The sequence below is a fragment of the Paralichthys olivaceus genome, chromosome 11 (genome assembly GCF_024713975.1).
Source record: "Paralichthys olivaceus isolate ysfri-2021 chromosome 11, ASM2471397v2, whole genome shotgun sequence".
Taxonomy (NCBI): domain Eukaryota; kingdom Metazoa; phylum Chordata; class Actinopteri; order Pleuronectiformes; family Paralichthyidae; genus Paralichthys; species Paralichthys olivaceus.
This window is the reverse complement of record NC_091103.1, coordinates 1,907,501-1,928,725: the sequence shown is the minus strand read 5'-3', so window position 1 is coordinate 1,928,725 and position 21,225 is coordinate 1,907,501. Positions and strand designations below refer to the sequence as shown.

The following is a 21,225-nucleotide window of genomic DNA, read 5'->3' as shown; positions in this document are numbered from 1 at the left end:
CTCCAGACTGGACAAACTAAACCTTCTGAGTTTTTATGACAACTGAAGTTCACCACAGGTTCTCTTCTATGGTTCTCTTACATGTTTGGAAGGAGAGGGTGAGATGAGGGGGTATTCAGCTGCAACAAGCAAATTCACCTCTAGATGTCACTAAATTCTACACATTGCCTCTTTAAGCCGTTCATATTTGACGATACAGGAGGGTCTCAGTCTGGGCTGCCATTTTCTCTGCTTGATGGTTGTTACGTGCCGTGTTGTGTTTTCTCTCTGCTCTCTCTCCCCAGTGTCCATTCAGGTGCCTCTCGTTCCCCTGCAGCTGCAGTGTGAGTGTGCAGGGCTGAGCTCAATCACCAATCAAGGCCGCGGTGGCTAAGAGGCAGCGAGAAGCAGAACCCCCGGCCCCAGTGGGCCGAGGGACAGCGTCTGATCTGTGTGTTAACTGTGGTGATCTCTTCCGTGTGCTGTTGTTGCTAGTGTGACCAGTTATTTTCTGTTGTGGTGAGTTTACTTGTTATTGGTGTTTGTCAGTGTTCCTTTTCAGGAAGTGGTTTTCAGATTGTTTTTGATAAATTACTCTTTTGTTCAGTTATAAGTTGCCTTGATTCTCTTTCCCTGGGTTATTTGAATTGTTGCTCCCCTCATCCCCTGGACTTAAATCAATTAAAACCCATGGATCTAAAGATTAAGTAATGAATGTCTGTAAAAAGCGAGGTAATGGTTGTGTATTTTCAGTTTAGACCAAAGTGGTGGAGGCTCCACCCCCAGGAAATACTGGGACAAACCTGAAAAACATTGACTGAAGCCGACAGACACTGAAGAACCCCAGAACCACCCCAGACGTGCAGCTTGATTCACGTTGAAGGGACAGTTGGGTCTTGGCGGAGGTTTAAGTTCCTCTGAGTCATGTTCTGTTTGTTTCTTTAACCAGAAATAACCACAGAATGTTTCAACACGTTCAGCCGGCAGCTCAGATCTGAACTTTGGTTTCTTTTCTTACTCGAATAACAAACCAGGAATCTGAACCAAGACTTCATGTCTCAATCAGTCTGAACAATTTCCAACTGACACAAATGTTTAATTTAGTCAAAGGGAATAAATCTAGATGTTGACAAAGATGCACACGTATTAGATCCTCTGTTCCCAACATGTTGAGGTTATGGGAGCTGTTTCTGCACAAAGGTCAGATCGATCAGGAAAATAAAAACCCCTACGTCAGCCACGACAACTCAGGATGTACTGTGGATTTATTGTATGTGCAAATTCTTGCAAGAGGCAATTCAGGTGCAACAGGAATGGAGCCCAAGACACAGTAAACTGTATATGATGCTACACCATTAGTGGGTTTGTGTTAGTTTGTTGTGTGCGTGCATGAACAGTATGTGTAAGACTTTTCATGTTCGGAATGTGCAGCAGTGTGTGTTTGTGCGTGAGCCATGATGCTGTTTGTCCACACGATGTTCAGAATGATTTGGACAGTCAGCTGAGAGGAGCGAGCCACCGCTCGGAGGAGGATCGCTCTCTGTGCTCGACCCAAAAAGTCTCGTCTCTCACTTTCAGGGACAAGCTGGAGAAACTATCACACGAAATAAAAACACATTGACATCTTCAAGTTCCCTAAAACAGCAGACATTCAACTTTTAACTGTGGTTTTTATGTACAATAGAAGGATCTTCATATATTAGTATTCTTCATCTTCACTGCTTTTCCTTCACTTACTCGTTGTCAAGTCATTATTTCATACACATTTGTCCTTTTTGTATTTATAGAGTATTTTCAGTATTTACAGTATAAATTACTACACAGTCTTGTGATAAAATAAATAACTTAAATACAATGGCCGTGGCTTTTGCAGTGTCTTTTGCATTAAGGAGAAAAGGAAGGGATGGGACGAAGGGGGGGGCTGAAGAACAGTAGAAGACTTTGCTGCTTGTCCCTTCAGGGTTATAAACTGAGAGGAGGAGAGTCGGAGGTGAAACTTTATTCTCACTGTGGTGTGAGTTGGGAAACTCTCCCTGAGGACAGAGCACAGTGTGTCCTGCTGACCAACCTAAAAACATCAGGATTTAACTATTTAACAGATTCATTACTACAGATGTTAAAGAATAAATGCTGCACTGTGAGATCTAAAGTTTCATTATGTCCAAAAGATGTTTCTGCTTTTGAGTGAACGTTTATTAAAATCATAAAAATCGGGCTGATGAAACGAACCAACCTAAATATTATTTATCTTTTTAAAATAGTTTTATAATGGTATATAATGATATACCATGATAGAGTGAAGAATACCTTGAAGCCATGTTGTGTGTATGTCCAGTGCTGGTAGCTACAAGAACAAACACTGAGCAAAGCTAATTGCTAACTAGCTGACGCTCTACATTGAAGTATTTGTTATTGTTCCTCGTGTCACGTTTATCTGCTTTCAGAAGAATTTCCCAACAAATGGACACAACTGTGAGAGTAAAGTTCAGGAAACTGAGCCCGACAGATGAAATATATTGAAATCTGTGTGTTTGCCAAACTGAAAACTTATATTTTACAGAATTAACAAAGTGGAGAAGATGTGCATTTATGTTAATATTATATGGAAAGAATTACAGAATTTTACAATGCTTATTGTCTTAATTTAAGTTCTATATATTTGGCTGGATTTGTGTTTTTTTATAGTTGCTTATAATAATAATGGTTAAAAATATCCAACCTCAATGACATTTATTCGTCATGACTTTTAAAAATCATATCTCAGGAATTATTTCATTGTTTTGAAAGATAACAAAATTATTATTGTTATCAGCACCAGCCCCATATAATCCATACGGGTCGGGCTCTGACAGATTTCGGGTCATGGGAAGCAAAGAGAGTTACAGTGACGGTATAATTGTGAAGTTGGAGGTCGGGCACGGTCTGACATATTCGAGGAGGAACGGAGAGAAGCATTGGACAGAAAAGAAGACAGCGAAGAACAAGGGAGGAGGTGGAGGGAGGGATGAGTGCAAAGCTTCTCCTCCAGCTATACCACTGTGCCGCTCGGAGAGTTCCCGTTCTGTGCTGTCAAGTTCTGAAGGTGAGACAAAAAGACAGAACATGAGGGAACGTTAGAGACGAGGGAATCAAGAGAATCTATAGTTCACTTTTGAGTGCAGAAGATAAGAAGCCATTGTTGCAGAGGAGAGGAGATATCATCTCCAGCTGTTGAGTCATTTATTAAACTTCTGAAGTCTGAGATAGCAGCAGAAACTCAAAATAACTTTATTACCGACCTGCACAGAAACTAAGTCCTGTTTCACTGAGGAGTGTAATAAACTAACATCTCACAATAAGTAGGTTAATTACAATGTCCTGAAAGAAGCCAAACCACAGAGGAGAAAAGTGGAATGACCCAATTTGAGAGTGAAATTCATCACTTTTATTTTAAGTGAATAAATATGAGAGAACTCAAAATAAAAAATAATTAAAACTATTCAATCATCACTGCATTAAGCGTCAAAGGCATTTTGCCTCTGTTTGGCCTCATCCCGTTTTAACTTGTTTCAAATCTTTACATAAGAATAATTAATCCAATGACTTTCTAATGAAAGAAGACTTGACTGAAGACGTACCGCCTTCCCCGGCCGTGCCCAGGTGCAGATGAGACCCTCTTGGCAGGCGGTGATGATGCAGTCGTCCATGAACACCAGGACGGTCAGCCTCTCATGTGCAATCTTCTTGCACACCAGCGGCTCCAGCAGCGGCACCTCATGCATGCGTGGGCACAGCGTGGTGCCCAGGACCTTAGCAGCGTCCAGCCGATTGCTTCTCGGCGCCACATTGATCTTGTCGTTGCTTTTGCTAATGTTGCCCAGGCTGTGGTAACGCTTGTGCTCCTTCTCCACCCCACCACTGCCCCCTGACTTGTCCGACTTGCGCTCCTGGAGCGACAGCGTGGCAAAACGGCCGATACTGAAGGGGGTGCTGTTTCCTCCGCCGCTGCTCCCTCCCCCTCCTCCGCCTCCCACACTGCCCTCCGAGGCCCCCTGACCCTTGGAGGTGTTTGCCACGGCGGGGTGGGGCAGAGAGTTGGAGCGTGATAGGGAGCGAGGGAGCGGTAAGGGGAGTGTCGGTGGGTTGGATGTGCCAGTGTTGGTGTTAGGTGGGTGATGGTGCCCCTCAACCCCTCCACTTCCTCCCCCACCTGAGGTGCTGTTGACCACCCCACTGCCAGAGTTGGATAGTGAGGGTCCGAAAGTGTTAGTAAATGCGCGGGACAGCGGTAAGCGTGGGTACAAGACGTCATCCGTCAGGTCCCACAGACAGAACTGGGTGTCCTGCCCCACTGAGCCAAACCGGTACGTGACCGATGGCGTACCTCCACCTTTAGAGCTGTGCCGAGAAAGACGCGACAACGTGCTGCTTGTTCGGACCCGGCCAAAGTGCATTGAGTTGTTTGGCGCCCCCTGGTGAAGGTCCTCCTCACTGCCGCTAAGCTCCATAGGCTCATCATCTTCCAGGGAGGTCGTGAAGGGGTCAAAAGCCACCACATTCACCCAAGACTTGTGGCCGTGCCCCCTTGCTACCACGCGGCTCTCTGCAAATGACCAGACAGTAACCAGGTCGTCCTCGCCGCCTGTGGCGAGGTATTTCCCATCTGGACTCCACGACACACACAGCAGCCCCCCAAAGTAACTCTTCATCACCCCCTGCAGCTCCATCGAGTCAAAGTGGAAGACGCGCAGGCAGCCGTCCTGGCCCACACATGCCACATGGACGCCATCCGGGGAGAAAGCAAACTCATTGAGGCCCCCTTCACCCACGGCCCATCGCAACAGCGGATTGCGGGGTGTCTTGGTTTTGCAGGCATAGACGGCGAAGCCTTCTCCCTGCCGCAGCAGAGAGTACTGGGGGGCTGTGGTGCCGCATGGGTGGTCCACGTTGTAGAGGTAGAGGTGGCCGCTGGCATGGGAGGCCAGGAACAGGTTCTCTGACTTGGGAAGCCATTTTAGACACGTCACCTTGGATTTGTCTATCAACCTCTGGAAAACAGGGAGGAGGCGGACAGGGAGAAAAGGGAGGAAAAGGACCGGGAAGACAAAAGGATAAGGAAAGAGATTTTTGGCAAAATAGATAAGGAGGAACAACAGAAGAGGAGAGAGAAAGAAAGGTGGAGGAAGAAATGGGTGGAAAATAATACGAGAGAGGAAAATAAAGATTTAAAGATGCAGGATGCATTCACATAGATTCTAGTTAAAATCACCTCATTGAAATGCATAATCTAGAAATCTAAATCTAAACCACTGAGGGAAACATGAAAAAAGGAAGCAATGGAAGTGATGAGTCCGAAGAGATCGAGAAACAAGTGTGAGCTCCTAAATTTAATTGGGAATCCCATTAAAGAGAATCCCATTAAATGAAAACAGAGCGTTCAGGAGACGCAGTAAAAGAATGTGGAAACGACAAAGCACGAGAGGAGGGACAACACTGAGGACACTGTCGGAATGTTTAGGCTCCACAGAATCTAAAACAGGGCAAAAAAAAATCTGTGTTTATTTTCTATCAGGTTTTAATCACAACAACACAAAGTGCTGAACCTTCGGCCACAACACAAAAGAACCTGAAACTAATATGATAATACCTCCTCGTTGAAGAGTTTACTGGTTTCCTTCTTAATGGGGTCGAGATACTGGACTTGTCCGGCTGAGAAACCCACGATGAGAGCGACGCTCTCCGCTGTGGCCGAGTACTGGTTGAAGTCGTGACACGTTGGCTGGGTCCCCTTGTAGATTCTCTTGTCTATTGGTTTACTGAGGTCCACAGCCTGCAGACAAAGTGGATAAAGACAAACATGATGCACAAGCAAAACATGGAGTTGAGTGAAAGATCGGGGAAGAAACACACTTTTCATCTATTGAGATCAAATGTGTCTCTCTAGAGTCAGAGAGGTTGATGTGTCTCTCCACCAGCAGTGGCCACAAAAGACCAGACAGCAACATGGCTGCAGGAGAACGTTTAGACTGTATGTTACTGGTCTGCCCATGAGAACAACGAGACACTGAGGGAAAGAAAACACATTTCACTCTTTGTAATCACTTCTTCTATTTTCGTCCTTTTCTAATGTGCTGAGAAATCCACATTCATGGCTCTGAGCTAATATACATTCTAAAAGAGTTAGCCGAATCAGGAATACATCTGTGGGCACAATGAGGACTGTGGAAATCACACAATGTTGGAAGAACATCAGGAAGGAATCTCTGAATGGATGTGACAGCTGAATGGATAAAGCTGGTTGCAGCTTTCTTTTCTTTTCTTATTTCTGAAACTGTAAAAGCGACGTGAAGTAACTGGACTCAATCCACAGAACCTGAAGCCACCGCTGCTGCACAAAGAGCTGTTGAGTAAAAATAAATCAACACAGTGACTAAGGGTTGTGCATCATATTGATTGTGATATGCATCTTCTCTCTGTTATACGTCTGAACTGTCACTTGCAGAGAGAGTCCTGCATCATCTACACCAACCTGCAGGCAGAATGAAGCCTGAACAAATGAAGTGTGTTTGGGGAACATGGAGGTTAATTCTACTAAAACCCAGAATAGAGAGTATGATTAATGTAAAAATGTGACAGACTGACAGTGTAAGACATTTTGAATTTCAGCCAGTTACAATATTTCCCCCATTGATCCCCGTCATGTTAGAGGAGGAGCAACTTTATATGTTTGTCCTCCAGATCCTCCTCAATGGGTTGAGGTCATCCCTCTATGAGGAGCCAGAGGTGCTGTTTCAGCTTTTCAAGAACATCCACTGGATCGTTAGTGACGACGACACAGACTGTTCTTTATTCCACAGTCAAGAACATCTGAATCAAGATGTCACACTTGTAGAGTTGTGTCTGTGATGCGGAGAGAGATATTAAAGGAGTTTTCTGTATTAAAATCAACATTAACTTGTCTCACGTAAACCATCTGCTGCTGCTGGTGAATAATTCCCCTTCAGTGCAACTCACCAACCCCCCACTGCTCTCTTTCAATGTCCAGTATCCCTGAGGTGAGGTCTTTATCAGACAATCAGCTCCTGCACTGAGTGTGAAACTCCTTCAGGCTGGAGATTCAGAAGTAAAAACTCCTCAGTGTGCACACGTCATCAGAGTCAATTCATTCCAGTAATTGCAGCAGACCAGGATTGTAGAGTTGTTGTGCTGCACTTTGTTTTCATCTGTCTCTGCAGAATAACACAGAAACTACAGGACGGATTAGAACACGGACGGGTGTGATGTGTTGTCAGGGGAAGAACATTCATGAATTCTTCCTTTAAAACTGTTTTTCTCAACACTTTGACTGATTTCCCAGAATGAATGGATCCTGATGAAAATACCCAAACACATTCACAGGACTGATGAGTGAGTGTGATTTGGTGCAGCTTGGTTGAATGTAAGGGACAGTTTGGTGAAGATGTGTGTTATACTTGTCATTATTAATATTTGTGCTGTAGGATTTTGTTGTGTTTTGTTGATATAACCCAGTAAGTACACAGAACTTGCAGTATAACCCCCCCTCTCTTCCTCTGTGAGTACAGTTACTGCATGAGGACACACAGCAGCTTTCATTTGACATGTTTCCAGAGGATCCAGCTGTCAGAGGCCGCTCCCTGCTCCCCTCACCCGGACACAGTGAACCTGCTCCCGGCCTCCACTCGCACACAGCATCCGTCTGCACCAGCCACATTCTCCCCATAGATCCGTTCAAGAAGCGTCCAACACGAGCAGAGATGCTCAGTTTAACCACAAACACCAGCTTCACATCAGCGGTGCAGGCTAACATGCTAAGCTAAAGCCCGACCATCCGATCTGTCATCCCGGCCAAGAGGAGGAGGGGAGCGGGCTCACCTTCTTGATGTTGGTGTAGGTGTAGAAGTACAGCTCCCGGCCGATGTTGAAGCACACTCTCTCCGACTCCTCGCCCGGGTCTTCGGGCTGCAGTTTGACCATGGAGACCCGGACCGGCGGCAGGAAGCCCGCCGGAGAGGAGTTGGCTGCGGCATTGGAGGAAGAGGAGGCGGCGGCAGCAGCCCCGGGCCCCTGCAGCAGCCCGACCCCTCCGCCCGGTATCGGACCGGGTCCGGGCCCGGGGCCCAGCGTGCCTCCAGCGGACGGACCCCGCGGCAGCCCGCCCCGCTGCTGCGAGTCCGAGAGGGTGAGAAGCTTGTAGAAACCCTCCCTGGTCCGGAACTGGGATTTAATCTCATTGATATCCTTCAGAGCGCCGCCATCTCCGGCCATTTTTAGTGCAGACAAGCCGCACAGGAAACCGAGGTTCTGACCTGGAAACAATAACGATGCAATTAAAAAGTACTAGAATAGAAAGAGGCGAGGCGAGCCGAGCTGAGCTAGGCCGACCAGCACACCCGGTCCGCCGCCGTGCATCTTACACCAGAACCGGCGACCGCACCGCTGCTGCCTGCTAAATGAACCCGGAGAGGAAGCCCTTCAGAGCCGGTGTGAGCATCATCCTGCACCGGGTCTGTGGCTCCGTTCATCCACTGTGCGTGAAGTACGTGTGACGCTGCTGCTGCCGCTGCTCCGACCCGGTGCCTGGAGCCTGGAGCCCGGTGCCTGACACTGATGAGTCGTTAATGGTAAAGATGATCCGGACACTCATGAATTCCACCTCCCGGAGAGAGTGCACCGCAAACAGCCACAAACTTTACTGTCCCACCTTCAGAACACAGCTGTGATGTTATCAGGTTCAAATCGGGTTCTCCAAACCTCAGGAGCCACTGTGATATTCACATGACTCATGTGGGCCTTTACTTTGGTAGCTTTCATTTTAATTTCAATTCATATCCTACATTCTCTCAAGGTACTTTAATGAGCAGCACTTTGGTGAATGAGACTCATTGATTTGAATAAACCTGCAGAACTACTGGAGCCATCGTGTTTCAGCTGTCAGGCTGGTTTCATGGTGGAAACAATAAGAGTATTGAAGCTGTGATGATGTAGATGAGAGCAGCCCCAGTTAATAAAGATAAGAAGACTGATGGATGGACTGAAGGAGGCTGTCATGACTCTGGACTTTGACTCTGTAATGAGAGTGTTGTCAGTTTTCATGATGATCTTTTCAGACTCTGGACTCTTTGGTTCTGGACGTTTTGCTTCTGGAATGAAGAGTGTTTTCATTTTTTATGGATCTCCTTGTGCATCATATCTGTCTCTGTTTATGTTTCGACCTTTACCTGTGCTCCCTTGGTTCCACTCTGTTTCCTGTTTTGTTTTGTAGTTTCTGCTCCTGTGTGTTTTCCATCTTGACTTCCTGCCTGGATTAGTTTCATCTGTTTGTCCTGTGTCTTCTGTCTCTAGTGTGTCCTCAGTTCACTGTGTATATAAGTCTCTGTGCTTCGCTTTGTCTTTGTCTTGTCGTCTTATGCGTCTGTCCCACCACCCTGTCGTAGTTTCATGGTTGTCATTCCTTGTCTTCTTCATGCCGCCTCACGTCATCACCCCCGATCCTTCACTTCACTTTTCTTAGGTCTTTTCTGTTTAAGGATGTGTTTGTAAGCTACTTAGTTTCCTGTGCTTTTTCTGCTAACGGACTTTTCCTTATTAAAGGACACTTTTTGTTAAAAGTTTCTGCTTCTGCAATTCCTTGAATTGTGACAGAGGGTTGAAGTTGAAATTAGATGCAAATATGTCCTTGTTATGAATTCAGACCTGTTGTCATGTCCCTCTATTTGTCTTCAGGCTTATTATCTCCTACTTCCAGGTACAACCCGTGCCTGCATCACAGTGGCTGTGGCTGAGGGGGGAGAGCGGTTGACCTGTAACCAGAGAGTCGGCGGTTGGATCCCAGTTATCGCCATCTGCATGCTAAAGTGTGCTTGGGTAAGACACTGAACCCTGAATTGCCAATCATAGAAAAAGTGATGCCCATAGATGCAGTGTATGAACGTATATAAATATATATAGATACAGACCATTTATTTACCATTCATTTTACTTTGACTACTTTTTATTGCAAGACAGTGAAGAACAAAGTGAAAACATTTCTCTGCAGCAGTGAGATGTTATGTATGTAAATGATTTCCCCTCACGTCCCCTCCAAGATCAATACAGCTCACCTCATCTTGTGTTGATTAACTTTATTACTGTGTAACGGCAGGAAGAAGTGTGTTTGATCCAGACATTCAAACCCAGTTAACTAAAAAGAGTTACAGCTCCAGTCCTTTATTCTTTATGTGAAGTCCCTGCAGACACCCGCCTCATACTCAACAATACTGTGGCAGCTTCTTCTTTAGTCTTAGAAGACGACCTTCCTTCTGCAGCTCGCAAAATACGTAGGAGTGAGCACAGATCGAGGGACACATGCTGATACATTCCAGTCATCTAGAAAATAAAATCTTGTGGCAGTGATACGTCCCTGTCTGTGATGTCAGATGATCACAGACCATAATGTTGGTGCCTCATTGTCCATTCTCCTCCTTTTGACTGAGTCCCGGTGTCAGTATCCAAGTGGAATTGGGAGATTCCAAATTTTTCGGTCAGGAGAGTCAGGCCAGCAATAAGTAGTTCTCTGCATTCTCCAGGATGGACAGGTTGGACAGCCCCGACTGGTCGTCAGTCTGACGTGTCTCCAAAATGACCATCCTGCGGGGAGAAGGTCAGAGGATGTCAAGCACAGAAACACTGGAGTGTCTTAAAACATGGGCTAAAACCTATGGAACAGTTATGAGAAGGACAGGGATCACATGAACGTATCTGTCAAAACAAACCTCAGACAGTTCCTCAGTAATAAAATCCAACATGAAAGACGTTGATCTTCCCTGATGAGACACTTTTTGTTTTGTTCTTAGCCATGAGGACATTTGCTGATTTTGCTCGGCTAGTGTCAACCAGTCAGTGTCTCAACAGCCATTTCATGGATGGATGATAATTTTTTGTCCAGACATGCCTGATCCTCAGAAGATGAGTCTTATCAGTCGACTTTAGAGACCCTGGCAAAACATTCAACTATAGTTTTTATAAGTGGTTCTGACTAAAGACATGCTTTATGTGTCCCACTTGTTTGTAATAAATAGAAGCCACATTTTATAAGGAGACAATATTAACACGAGCCACCGAGTCTGAATCAAAGATTGTAAATAAAGATGGACGACATGTTTCTACTTCCTCCCTGATGAAGCCAAAATGTCCGAGATGCAAGCGCTGCCATCTTGCAATGACGTCGTCTGGAGTCTGAGCAGCAGTGATCTGATGGACGGTCCCAGCGATGCACACGTTCGACTAATCATATGTCTCAGCATGAACACCTCAACATACATCAGTGTGATGAGACTCACTGTAAGAAATGTATTTGAAATGCGCTTTGACTTTTTAGTTCCGTGTCCCATCTGCTAACACGGAGGAGGCACAGTTTATGAGCTATACTGCAGCCAGCCACAAGAGGGCAATCTAGACACTTTGTCTTTACTTGGGGGGGGCCATCATGTCGTCCATCTTTATTCTCAGTCCATGGTTTGAACAGACAAAGAGAACCTGCAGAAAGTTAATTAACAATTAACAACATTAACGCCACAGACGTTCAGTACCTGTCCGACTGCACCAATCTGTAGATCTTCCTCTTGTCTGTGGTTTCCTCCAGCACCTCGGTGGAACCTTGTCCTTTCCTCAACCAGCCGTGACGCCACACTGCCAACAGCGTGTCCTCGAAATACACTAACCGGACAGACAAGAGTCAACGCTGAGCTCAAATTTGACCATCGCTTTAACCATCGCTGGTTTGTCAGGAGACGTTCTCACCTATAGACTCAACATCACGAGAGAAGGTCGTCTCATGTGTCAGAGGCCTGCTGCTCTTCAGCTCCCCCCTCAGATCAACTATATGTACTGACTCTGTGGAGGAGGGAGGAGGGATATCAACCAGAATACGTCAGTGTGGAAACATGTAAGTGAACAGGTCATGAACAAATACACAACTTTAAAATCTTTTACAAAGACAGATTACTTCTGTTACTGCGGCAGGATTCTTAATCTTTATCTGAATTCCAATCGTCCTATCAGGGATGCAGTTTTATCATCAGAGCCCCGGAGGGTCTGTTTACCTGACTGATCACAATACAGCACATTTTTAAAAATTAAACATCGAGAAAATGAATTCCTCATAATAAAGATCACATCCATTTCTTGCTAAATTGTAATTTCTTTATATCTAATATCTTAATAGACACAATATCATAATACCTTGATATACTACAACAACAGAGTGGGTTTTATTTCTAATGTGTTAGATTTGGAGTTTAACACGAATATTTTTTTTATTTATTGTTGAGTTTATCAAGCCTTTACTTTGTGTGTCTGTTTGTGTGTTTGTGTTTACATTTTCTTTGTATGAAAAGTGCTATACAAATTAAGTCTGACTGATTGATAATTGATGTAGTAATGACGTATTGATCTGTGCATTAAGATATTTGTGTTGTTTGTAATACATGGAGAAGTGTCGTCAGTACCACTTGACAGATGTTGTAACTTACTTTCTAGGAGGACGAGCAGTGAGTTACTGTCCAGCTGGTTTACTTGTACAATGTCTGGGCAAGGTTTCTCTGTAAGAAAACACACAAACACATGCGACAAACACACACAGCAACAAAATTGTTAACATCAACAAAAAGATGATATTGTTTTCTGCTGTTTTCCTGTTAAACCTTTTACTTTGGTTGTTTTAAATGTGCTTTAAAATTGACATTGACATAAACTCTTTTCATTTACAAAGTTCTTCAGAGTGGACGTACCCAGGCCAGAGCTGGTGAACCAGGACGTGTTGGAGTTGAGGTTCATGTATTCTACATTGACTGGAATGTTGGGGCTGGACCCCCGAGACACACCGATACAGATCAGCGGGTAATCCTGCTCGGGCACCACCACCATCTCAAACACCCGCAGAGGGTTGGGCAGAGGGAAGTCGAAATGCTGCAGGCGTGGAAAGGAAAGTTGAGTCTAGTCTTCTTTGAAGTGTGTCTTTAGCTGTGTGGGGGTTTTTTTTGTTTCTTTCTCAGAGAGCAGCTCGTAAAGCTGCCACGTTAAGTTTGTGGTTTAAAGAGACTTAATCTTGCAACCTCAAACCCTTTAGCCACAGCTGAGAACATCAGTGAGTCTATTCTCTGGTCAAAGGTCCAAAACTAACTCATACATTTAATGGTGACCATAAAATGCTTTCACTTGCAGCAGCCATTTTATATTTTGCTGTCAGTGTTAACCGTCCAATAAAAAAAGCTAAAAGCAGCAAGAGTAATGAAGATAAACACACGGCGTTGTAACTTACATCCTCTTTCACTTCAATACAGTTTGTCATTACGCTCATTCAACTTAAAAATGGAGGCAACTAAACTTTACAGGAAAGGAAATTTATAACGTTTATACAAGAAAATGTCTTTTTGACACAATGTGAAGGAAGAAACTGATTTTCGGGCTCAGACAGCCTCTCCTCACTAACATGATGTCACAGATTCAATTCATGTCTGTCATCCTGAGGCTGTTTCCTCTTAAACAGCCCAGACTTAAAGAGTTGTACCTTTATGAGCATGAACTTGTGCATGGGCTCGTACCACTGCAGCAGCACCACGCTGGACTCCAGAGCACAGCACAGGAACACACTGCCTCGCTGCAGGCTGCCTGTTACAGACAGAATACAAGTGTCACTGCTTATCTCTCCGAACACTGCATCTGCAGAAATCTTTTTTTTTAATGTAGTTTACAACAAATATTTTACTACATTAAATATCTAAAGTACAACTGCTGCCGAGATCGATGACAAAAATATTGTTCTCACCGACTGAACACGTCTTGCAGCCTTTTGTATCAGGTATTTTACACGTCACTGCGTATTTCCTGAAGATAAAACACGTCATTCAGTTTCTTTCAGGCAAACTTTTGACAAATCAAACGAGAGAGAGAGAGAGAGACAATGAAATTCAGGGTGAGTCCTGTGTTACCTAGGTAACAGTCTGTGAGTCGGCAAGGCAACCATCCTCTGGTCTTTCCGAGCCTGTTCGTACAACTCCTTCAGCGAATGGGAGTGAAGCTGCAGCGATTTACCTGCAAACACAGAATTAACTTCGACTCAGTTCATCTGAGGGTCAGGTAAGAAAAAAGAGAGAAGAGGAAGGTTGTATTTTTCCATTTTGAGAATAAAGTGGAAATGTTGAATAAAGATTTTTTTTTTTCTCCTTTAACTTTTATAAATTATGTCGAGAACTAAACTTCAATATTTATCTTTTATCAAAAGTAATTTATTCTTTCAAGACATTTTTTTTTTATTCTCAAAATGCAAACTTCCTCTTTTCATATCTTTCTTATGTATCTTACAACTGAAACCTCTGAGACTGAACAGGAAGTGTATGCTGACAAAACATTCAAATAAATGAGGGTACTTTCTTTTTAATTTCCCTAAAATAAAGTCAAAAGGTTGGGAAATACGTCAATATGCAGTAAACGTGCAGCACTGCCCAGTTTCAGCAACATTAATATCCAGATTTTGTTAATTTGACATTGACTCAAATATCTTGAACACTAATATGATCAAATCTTCCAATGAGACATCTAAACATCTTCTTTCAGGGAGCCTCCAGGTGACAGAGACGACTAAAAGACGGTCCAGTTTGTAAGTAACATCTTTTGTTTACCTGATACGGACATGATGACGTTATTGATGGTGTAGACCCAGGTACACTTCCCTGGATACAGCTGAAATAGAAGAGGACACATTGTTCACTGCTTCATTAAAGCTTCAGTGTCTCTATCCAAAGATCTTTAATAGTTGACTTTTTTTGGGAGAACTTTTGATCAAGTATTTTAGTTTGTCAGGCTCCTCTTCAATATTTTGCTTGAGGATTTCCATCACACAAAAAAAGAAGCTAAAATGACATTTACACCCAAACCAGAGCCGCCTGTTGTTTACAGATCAAATATTTAAAGAAGATGTGGATCTGTGGCGAAGATAACGATCATACCAGTTCCATCGTGGTCTCTGAGCTGTTGAGGTTCAGCGTGTAGATCCCTTCCTCTGCCCCCAGGATCAGATGCTGGTCTGAGGGAAAGAGCGGAGGCATTCAACAGACATTCAGAGGACGTGGGGGAGAGCGGAGAATCATTTGTTCAGTGACACAAACCTTTGGTGGCTGGGTTGTCCCAGGTCGTGGAGCAGTTTATTTTAAGAGGGCAGCCGTGGAAGATCTTCTTGAAGTAGACCTGGAAAAGCGAGGGAGGGGCTTCAATTATTCATTTTGTCTTGTCCACAGTTGTTTTTAATGGTGATGCAACCTCATGGTCTAGAAATGCATCTGAAGCCTGCTGAATCTAAATAGATGTTTACTGTAAAATTTGAGGAGAGGAGGAACTCACTGGAGGTTTCTTCATGACCGGGCTCACACACTCAGCACGTTCCTGAGAACAGGAAACAGAAAACTCCACGATGAGTGAGACGGAACAGATTGTGAAAGAGGAAAGATGAGCATCTTTGAAAAAAGATAACAGATGTGACTCACTTTCCTCTAATGTCTACAGCTGAATTTAAGTGACAGCTTCTTCCACGTAACACAACAGGCTGTGAACTCTCAGACAAAGTGGTGTAAAAAAAAAAAAAGGAAAGAGCAGTTTTCAGATGTTACCCTCTGTTCCGCCTTTGATAGAGGCTGTCGTCTCCGGATTCCTTTCGGAGGGAGCTCAGGGGGGAGGTCTGGTGGGTTGTCATGAAACTGGGCAGATAAGGACTCAGGGTCTGGATCACACACACAATAAGAAAACTGTGATGTCGTTCATTTCATTTAAAATAGTTTTTCATCAGTTGTAAAGTCTTGTGGTTTTTTTTTTGGGTGACGGCAGAAACTGTATCTCACCTGAGTTTCGTGAGAGCCGTTGTCGGGGTGTGGGTTGGACGTGCGTCCCACTGGAGGTCCTGAGGCGGGAGGGGGTGTACAGGGAGCAGTGTTTCCTCGTCCGATCGTCTTCCCCTGTCATGCTTTCCTCTGGGCTAATCTGTGCTTTGGGCTGCGAACACATGGAAACGTGTTGACATTCAATAAACGAGTAAGTATATATAATAAGTAAAACAGTTAAACAATGCTTTTTATCTGTTCCGTCACTGTGATATATATAAATATATTTATATATATACACATTGACAGTATTTTTTTTCATTCTTTCTCCCCCTGTTCACTCAATGTTCACCTTAGGAGGAAGTGGAGGTGGAGTTTCATCAAATATGTTGCTGTTAACAGAGAAAGTTGGTTCAGTCAAATAATTCAGATCAAAAGTAACACAGACGTGAGTTAGTGTGTGTTCAGACGTACCTGCTGGCCTGTATTGTAGGACTACGGTGGACAAAAGACACAGAGAAGGTTTATACAAAGCACATAAAGAGAAAAACAGGAGGAAATTACTTCTGTAAAAACACTATAAAATATTTCTGAGGTTCAGATCCTGTGTGTGTGTGTGTGTGTCTTCTAATTAGTCCTTATGCTTTGCTTTTCTGTTCAACATGGATGTGGCGACACAGTGTGACGTTTTCTTACACGTCCACATCATCGTAGTCATCGTCCGACTCCGTGTCCTCGTCCCTGAAAGAGAAAACTATGGTTAATATTTGTATTTATTAATATTTGACTTCATAATTTTAGAGTCTGTGATCCACTCACCTCACTTGACTCTTGTTGCTGCCAGTTGATCCCAGAGAAGATGTTAACTGTGAAAACCACATTAAAACCGATATAATTATTATAATTATTATTATTATTATTAACAGTGGTTACATTCAGAGAAGAGAACATCGTTTTATTGAGCTGATTGATAAAAATCATACTCTGTTGTGATTGACTTTTAAAGAACATAAGTTCAACCGATGTGAAAATATAAACTATTTACTCAGAGATACTAACTGGTACAAAGGCTGGACTCATCTTCAGCTGTGTCCTGTAAGTACTTTATGTACAATCTAAAGTAAATACGTATATATTACAATATATAAATGTTAAATGTGTCGTGTGCTGTTACCGTTGCATTCGGTGAGTCTTTCCTCAGGTCTTTAAGAGTGCAAATCTGTTCCCCTGAAAAACCACAAGTGAAACACTCAAACACTTTTCACACTTCAGCCACTGTTCAGTTTCGTATACAGAAAAACGTACATAAGAAAGGAAGAAGAATTAGCATTATTTTGTTTTCTTACAGCTCATGTCCGAGTTGGTTCTCTCTGCCTGGTTGTGTTTGTTGATAGACTGGATTCTCCTTAAAGATCCGGCGACCGCCACCTTAAATCAACAGCAACAGAAATATGGTCAGTCCAAACCTGGATCAAAACCTCACACATCTTATCTTGAATCTTGTTTCTTTTTGAACTGATTCGTGGACTGATGTGGTTAAGACCTCCATTTCGTCGTCCTCTGTCACCAGGCAGTTCTTCAGTTTCTCAGGGTGATGAAACTTCTCCAGCAGATCCAGGGTCAGTTCCCGGTTCAGACCTTGCTGAGTCAAAAACACATTCTGCAGAGAGGAGGTGAGCAGGAGAAACACCAGGAGAAGAACGACAGAGAGAATCAGTTTCTTTTCTCAGACGTCCACAAACAAGTCTCAACCGCTCAATCGATAGATTTCTTATGTTCATTATTATGAAAAAGATTTGTGTGTGAACAGAACTGACTGAGAGCATCTTGGAGGCGCTGGGTCGCTTCTTCGGGTTCCTCACCAACATGGCCTTCACAAAGTTATAAAACATGGACGACCTGCAGACAGGAATTATATACATATATTTCTTCATACACACCTACAGTGTACACACATACATTAATGCTCATCTTCATTAGTTTGTTATTTTATTCATTTTTCTGCAAGACTGAAAAACTGCGTCTGATCCCAGCAGTGATGATGAAATGATCACTAATTTAATAAATATCACAATAATAATAATAATGATGTTTTTTTTATTTACCATTTAGATTTGTCCTTCAGTTTCGGGGGCTGGTAGCCGCTCTTAGACATGAGAAACAGGACGCTGCAGGAAAAACACAGTCGGCAGAGACGTGTTACTTTATGTGTCACAAATGCATCAAGGCCTGCACAGTGCATGTACCTACACATGGCTCAGTCTGTGGGCTGGACCTGAACTACACTGTGCTTTGTGTGTCATTCACAAAAGTGAGGAAAGTGTGTGTGTGTCTGTAACGGGGGGAACAACGTGTTCGTCACATGTGAACGTGTTTCCAGAAGGTTCGAGAAGCTCTGACGTGTGTTTTTGTTGAGTGTGATTGTGACAGAGATCGAGACGGAAAACAGGTTTGATTGAAAAGTTCTGAATGTGTCTTTCGCAATATTTCTTCTTTCAGGTCTCGTGCTTGTGATCTTTCAGTGGGCGTTTACCGCAGCGGGTGGACGTCGAACATTGGAGGCTGCAGCTCTGCCAGCTCCACAGCTGTGATGCCCACAGACCAGATGTCACACAGCTCATTGTAGCCGCCTTTTATCTCCACCGCTGCCACCTCTGGAGCCATCCTGAGGACGGGAGGGGAACAGCAACAGGTGATTTTCATATCAGATAATATAACCAAGCTGCTCCGACTCAAAACCACTGCTCTGTGATGGAGGAGGTTTACTACGAGGTGAAGCAGCTGATGACATAAACATAATTCTAAATGATATGGATTTGTAAATGCCTCTTACGTGTGGCTCACTGGTCACATACATAGAAAATGTTAAAATATAGCATCAGGTACAAAAAAGTGTGTATTGTGTTCATAAGTTTACTGGATGATAATGTGAAGCTTCAGCCGTTTACAGCAGAAAATGTGGTTTCTTACCAATATGGCGTCCCAATGAAGGACATCCGCCGAGCGAGCGTGGCCGTGATCTGAGCTGATATCCCAAAGTCAGCTGCACAACAGGAAACAAAGATATGAAAGACAATCTCAACAACCGTCCCTCCTGCGACACTGGTTTTATTTGAAGGGGGAATTTTCTTATATCAAGAAAACTTGAGTGCGTCTTGGTAATAATCCAAAATGAATCCACTGCTCTTCTGTCCGTCTCGGGAGATGAATCACTCACATGTGACCCTCTGAGGTTTCTATGTTTTTCCCCTGTTAATAGGGTTCATCAGTAGTTTTACTCTCGTCGAGGGTTAAGAACAGAGGAAGTGACATTATTTGTGAATATGGGCAATACAAATCGAATTTGATTTGAAGATTTGATACTGAAACTTGTATTAAAGTAAACCAGAACGCTTTATTCAGAGGACTCAGAGGATGAGGAGCTTTCAGCCGCTCGATAACGTACGAATCAGTCGAGTTTTAAAAACAGTGATGAGTAAACTGAGTCGTAACTCCTGCAGCGAGTGACTCATCTCAACCACAGCGACCCAGAGCAGCAGAGACAAACTGTGCAAACTTCCACCCACCCAGCTTGACCTCGCCCTGATTGTTGAGGAGGATGTTGGCACCCTGGAAGCAAAAGAGAGCAAGATGCACATCAGACACAACCACAGTCACGTGTTGTTACACTGAGACTCAACCCACTCTCTGATCTTCAACCTCCACGAGACAGAAGCAAGAATCTGCTAACTGCCTCCTCTGGTGGAGCTTTGTTCAAATCATCTGCTGCTGTGCTGAGTATTCTTCTTTTAATAATTTGCTGTTTTTCTGTTACCTTCAGTATCAGTGAATGTTATTTGTCTCATTCTGCATTTCAAACATTTACCACCTCATTTTTGTAAAGTACTTCTTCGTCATAAAAAACTGTTAAAAGTCTGAGAGCTTGGAATTTCTTTTCTTCAAAAGTTTCTCCTGAAGTTTTAACTTTTTAAGATCCAGCACAAAACATATCTATACAATTATTGTATTGTTATTCACACACATGGGTCAATTAGTCCAACAGCAATCTGAAAGTTTCATCTTACGTTTGTTAAACACAAACAATGTTTAGGCGTTTAACAAGTGAGGACAGAGAACACGAAACAAAGATTCAAGGCAAAGTCCAGACCCGACTTAATGTGATTGTTTTTCACACGACATTATTATTATCTTTATGTTCATTTATACATGGGTTCAAATAAAGGTCAAATCATTGTCTGACAAACTCACCTTGATATCTCTGTGGATTTTCTTTTGTGCATGCAGGTAATCCAGGCCCTGGACACACACACACACACACACACACATATAAATATATATTTATATCATTGTACATACTGTGGTGCTTTTTAAAATGATTACTAATAAAACCTAAATGAATATTATTAAATTACCTGTAGCATCTCCCTGCAGATGTAGGCGATCTGAGGCTCAGACAAAGAACCAGTCACTGTGAGGTAAAGTGGACTTGTTATAAAATATGTTCATTTAAATAGATTTGATGTTGGATTTAAGCAAAATATCAGGTTTGTCAACTGAGGGGTAACTTTTGGATATGAAATAATTTCACTGACCAGTTTAGAGAAGAACAGATAAAAAGCTTCATGTCAGAAAGATCACGAGAGGTTCAGTTTAACCAGATGATCTAAAGCACTGTCTGGATTATGAAAAAACTAATATTGTGTTGTGATAAATATTCATTGCACAGTTAATCTTTGTAAAACTGCCACTGGGTCTCTACAGTGACTAAAATGTTCAATCTGTCCATTTGGAAATTTAACACTGATCCCTGATCTGCAGGAGCCAGTTCTTCTTCTCTGTTACATTGAGTGAGTTTTCTGTTGAAGGTGTTTAAAGATCCACTTTCTGATGGTGAACTACAGGTTCTGTAAATGTTCTTGATCGAACATATTATCCTTTATTTTTTTCAACCAAGCAGAACCTTTGAATCAAATAGATGAGAACTGTGAAGTCACACAGGCGGCGTCCTCGTGGTTCATCACAGTAACACAGACTCACTCCCTCACCGTGGTAGATGTCCTGCAGGGAGCCTCCTCCACAGAACTCCATACAGATCCACAGTTTATTCGCTCTGAAACAGGAGAGGAAACGTGTGTTGGATCTGTGATCGTTACGACAGAGAGCGTAACCACGGTAACAGACAGCTTACCGTATGTAGCTGCCATAATACGCCACTATGTTGGGATGTTTGCAGCTTTTAACGATGACGATCTCCTGCTGGATGATAGAAAAATCATCCTCTGTGGAACCAGACAGAGAGAAGACACATTCTTATTATTATTATTATCATCATTCTATATGGACACAGGTACAGTCAGTGGTCTTACACATTATACACCAACAACTGTATGGATGTGTG

General features: G+C 43.2%; 2 protein-coding genes and 2 long non-coding RNA genes across 4 annotated transcripts in view; 2 read left to right on the top strand and 2 right to left on the bottom strand.

The window, feature by feature from the left end:
- Nucleotides 1–1,610: 1,610 nt before the first annotated feature.
- On the bottom strand, nt 1,611–8,388 carry LOC109640137 (WD repeat-containing protein 20). The gene is made up of 4 exons (XM_020103980.2): nt 7,852–8,388; nt 5,606–5,788; nt 3,597–5,006; nt 1,611–3,055 (listed from the first exon to the last, which is right to left on the bottom strand). Exons 1-4 carry the CDS (start codon nt 8,242–8,244, stop codon nt 3,008–3,010), a joined length of 2,034 nt encoding a protein of 677 aa, XP_019959539.2. The 5' UTR covers nt 8,245–8,388; the 3' UTR covers nt 1,611–3,007.
- A 70-nt stretch (nt 8,389–8,458) lies between these two features.
- On the top strand, nt 8,459–12,867 carry LOC138411996 (uncharacterized). The gene is made up of 5 exons (XR_011244490.1): nt 8,459–8,600; nt 9,725–9,843; nt 11,600–11,902; nt 12,496–12,559; nt 12,728–12,867. It is a non-coding gene; the product is annotated as an uncharacterized lncRNA (long non-coding RNA).
- Nucleotides 9,953–21,225, bottom strand: part of LOC109640117 (mitogen-activated protein kinase kinase kinase kinase 5-like) — a 17,539-nt gene continuing 6,266 nt past the window's right edge. The window contains exons 3-32 of the mRNA XM_069534111.1: nt 21,016–21,106; nt 20,873–20,937; nt 20,240–20,295; nt 20,076–20,123; nt 19,394–19,436; nt 18,798–18,870; nt 18,361–18,492; nt 17,933–17,995; nt 17,645–17,726; nt 17,371–17,487; nt 17,174–17,255; nt 17,002–17,054; nt 16,647–16,693; nt 16,524–16,568; nt 16,302–16,322; nt 16,180–16,219; nt 15,849–15,999; nt 15,621–15,730; nt 15,355–15,396; nt 15,123–15,201; nt 14,964–15,040; nt 14,637–14,697; nt 13,947–14,049; nt 13,784–13,842; nt 13,526–13,626; nt 12,747–12,924; nt 12,489–12,557; nt 11,758–11,850; nt 11,547–11,673; nt 9,953–10,605 (exon numbers count right to left, since the gene is read on the bottom strand). Of these exons, the coding sequence (XP_069390212.1) occupies nt 10,509–10,605; nt 11,547–11,673; nt 11,758–11,850; nt 12,489–12,557; nt 12,747–12,924; nt 13,526–13,626; nt 13,784–13,842; nt 13,947–14,049; nt 14,637–14,697; nt 14,964–15,040; nt 15,123–15,201; nt 15,355–15,396; nt 15,621–15,730; nt 15,849–15,999; nt 16,180–16,219; nt 16,302–16,322; nt 16,524–16,568; nt 16,647–16,693; nt 17,002–17,054; nt 17,174–17,255; nt 17,371–17,487; nt 17,645–17,726; nt 17,933–17,995; nt 18,361–18,492; nt 18,798–18,870; nt 19,394–19,436; nt 20,076–20,123; nt 20,240–20,295; nt 20,873–20,937; nt 21,016–21,106 (2,405 nt within the window). The 3' untranslated portion in view covers nt 9,953–10,508. The remainder of the gene's footprint in view (nt 10,606–11,546; nt 11,674–11,757; nt 11,851–12,488; nt 12,558–12,746; nt 12,925–13,525; nt 13,627–13,783; nt 13,843–13,946; nt 14,050–14,636; nt 14,698–14,963; nt 15,041–15,122; nt 15,202–15,354; nt 15,397–15,620; nt 15,731–15,848; nt 16,000–16,179; nt 16,220–16,301; nt 16,323–16,523; nt 16,569–16,646; nt 16,694–17,001; nt 17,055–17,173; nt 17,256–17,370; nt 17,488–17,644; nt 17,727–17,932; nt 17,996–18,360; nt 18,493–18,797; nt 18,871–19,393; nt 19,437–20,075; nt 20,124–20,239; nt 20,296–20,872; nt 20,938–21,015; nt 21,107–21,225) is intronic.
- Nucleotides 15,899–19,742, top strand: LOC138411997 (uncharacterized). The gene is made up of 3 exons (XR_011244491.1): nt 15,899–16,038; nt 18,327–18,519; nt 18,819–19,742. It is a non-coding gene; the product is annotated as an uncharacterized lncRNA (long non-coding RNA).

Bases quoted from the DNA above. Each gene is read 5' to 3' on its own strand.
- LOC109640137 (XM_020103980.2), bottom strand. From the start codon at position 8,244: ATGGCCGGAGATGGCGGCGCTCTGAAGGATATCAATGAGATTAAATCC. The intron at 5,007-5,605 runs GTATTATCATAT...CCTGTTTTCCAG, and splicing joins GTAAACTCTTCAACGAGGAG to AGGTTGATAGACAAATCCAA. The intron at 3,056-3,596 runs GTACGTCTTCAG...TCTCACCTTCAG, and splicing joins GGGCACGGCCGGGGAAGGCG to AACTTGACAGCACAGAACGG.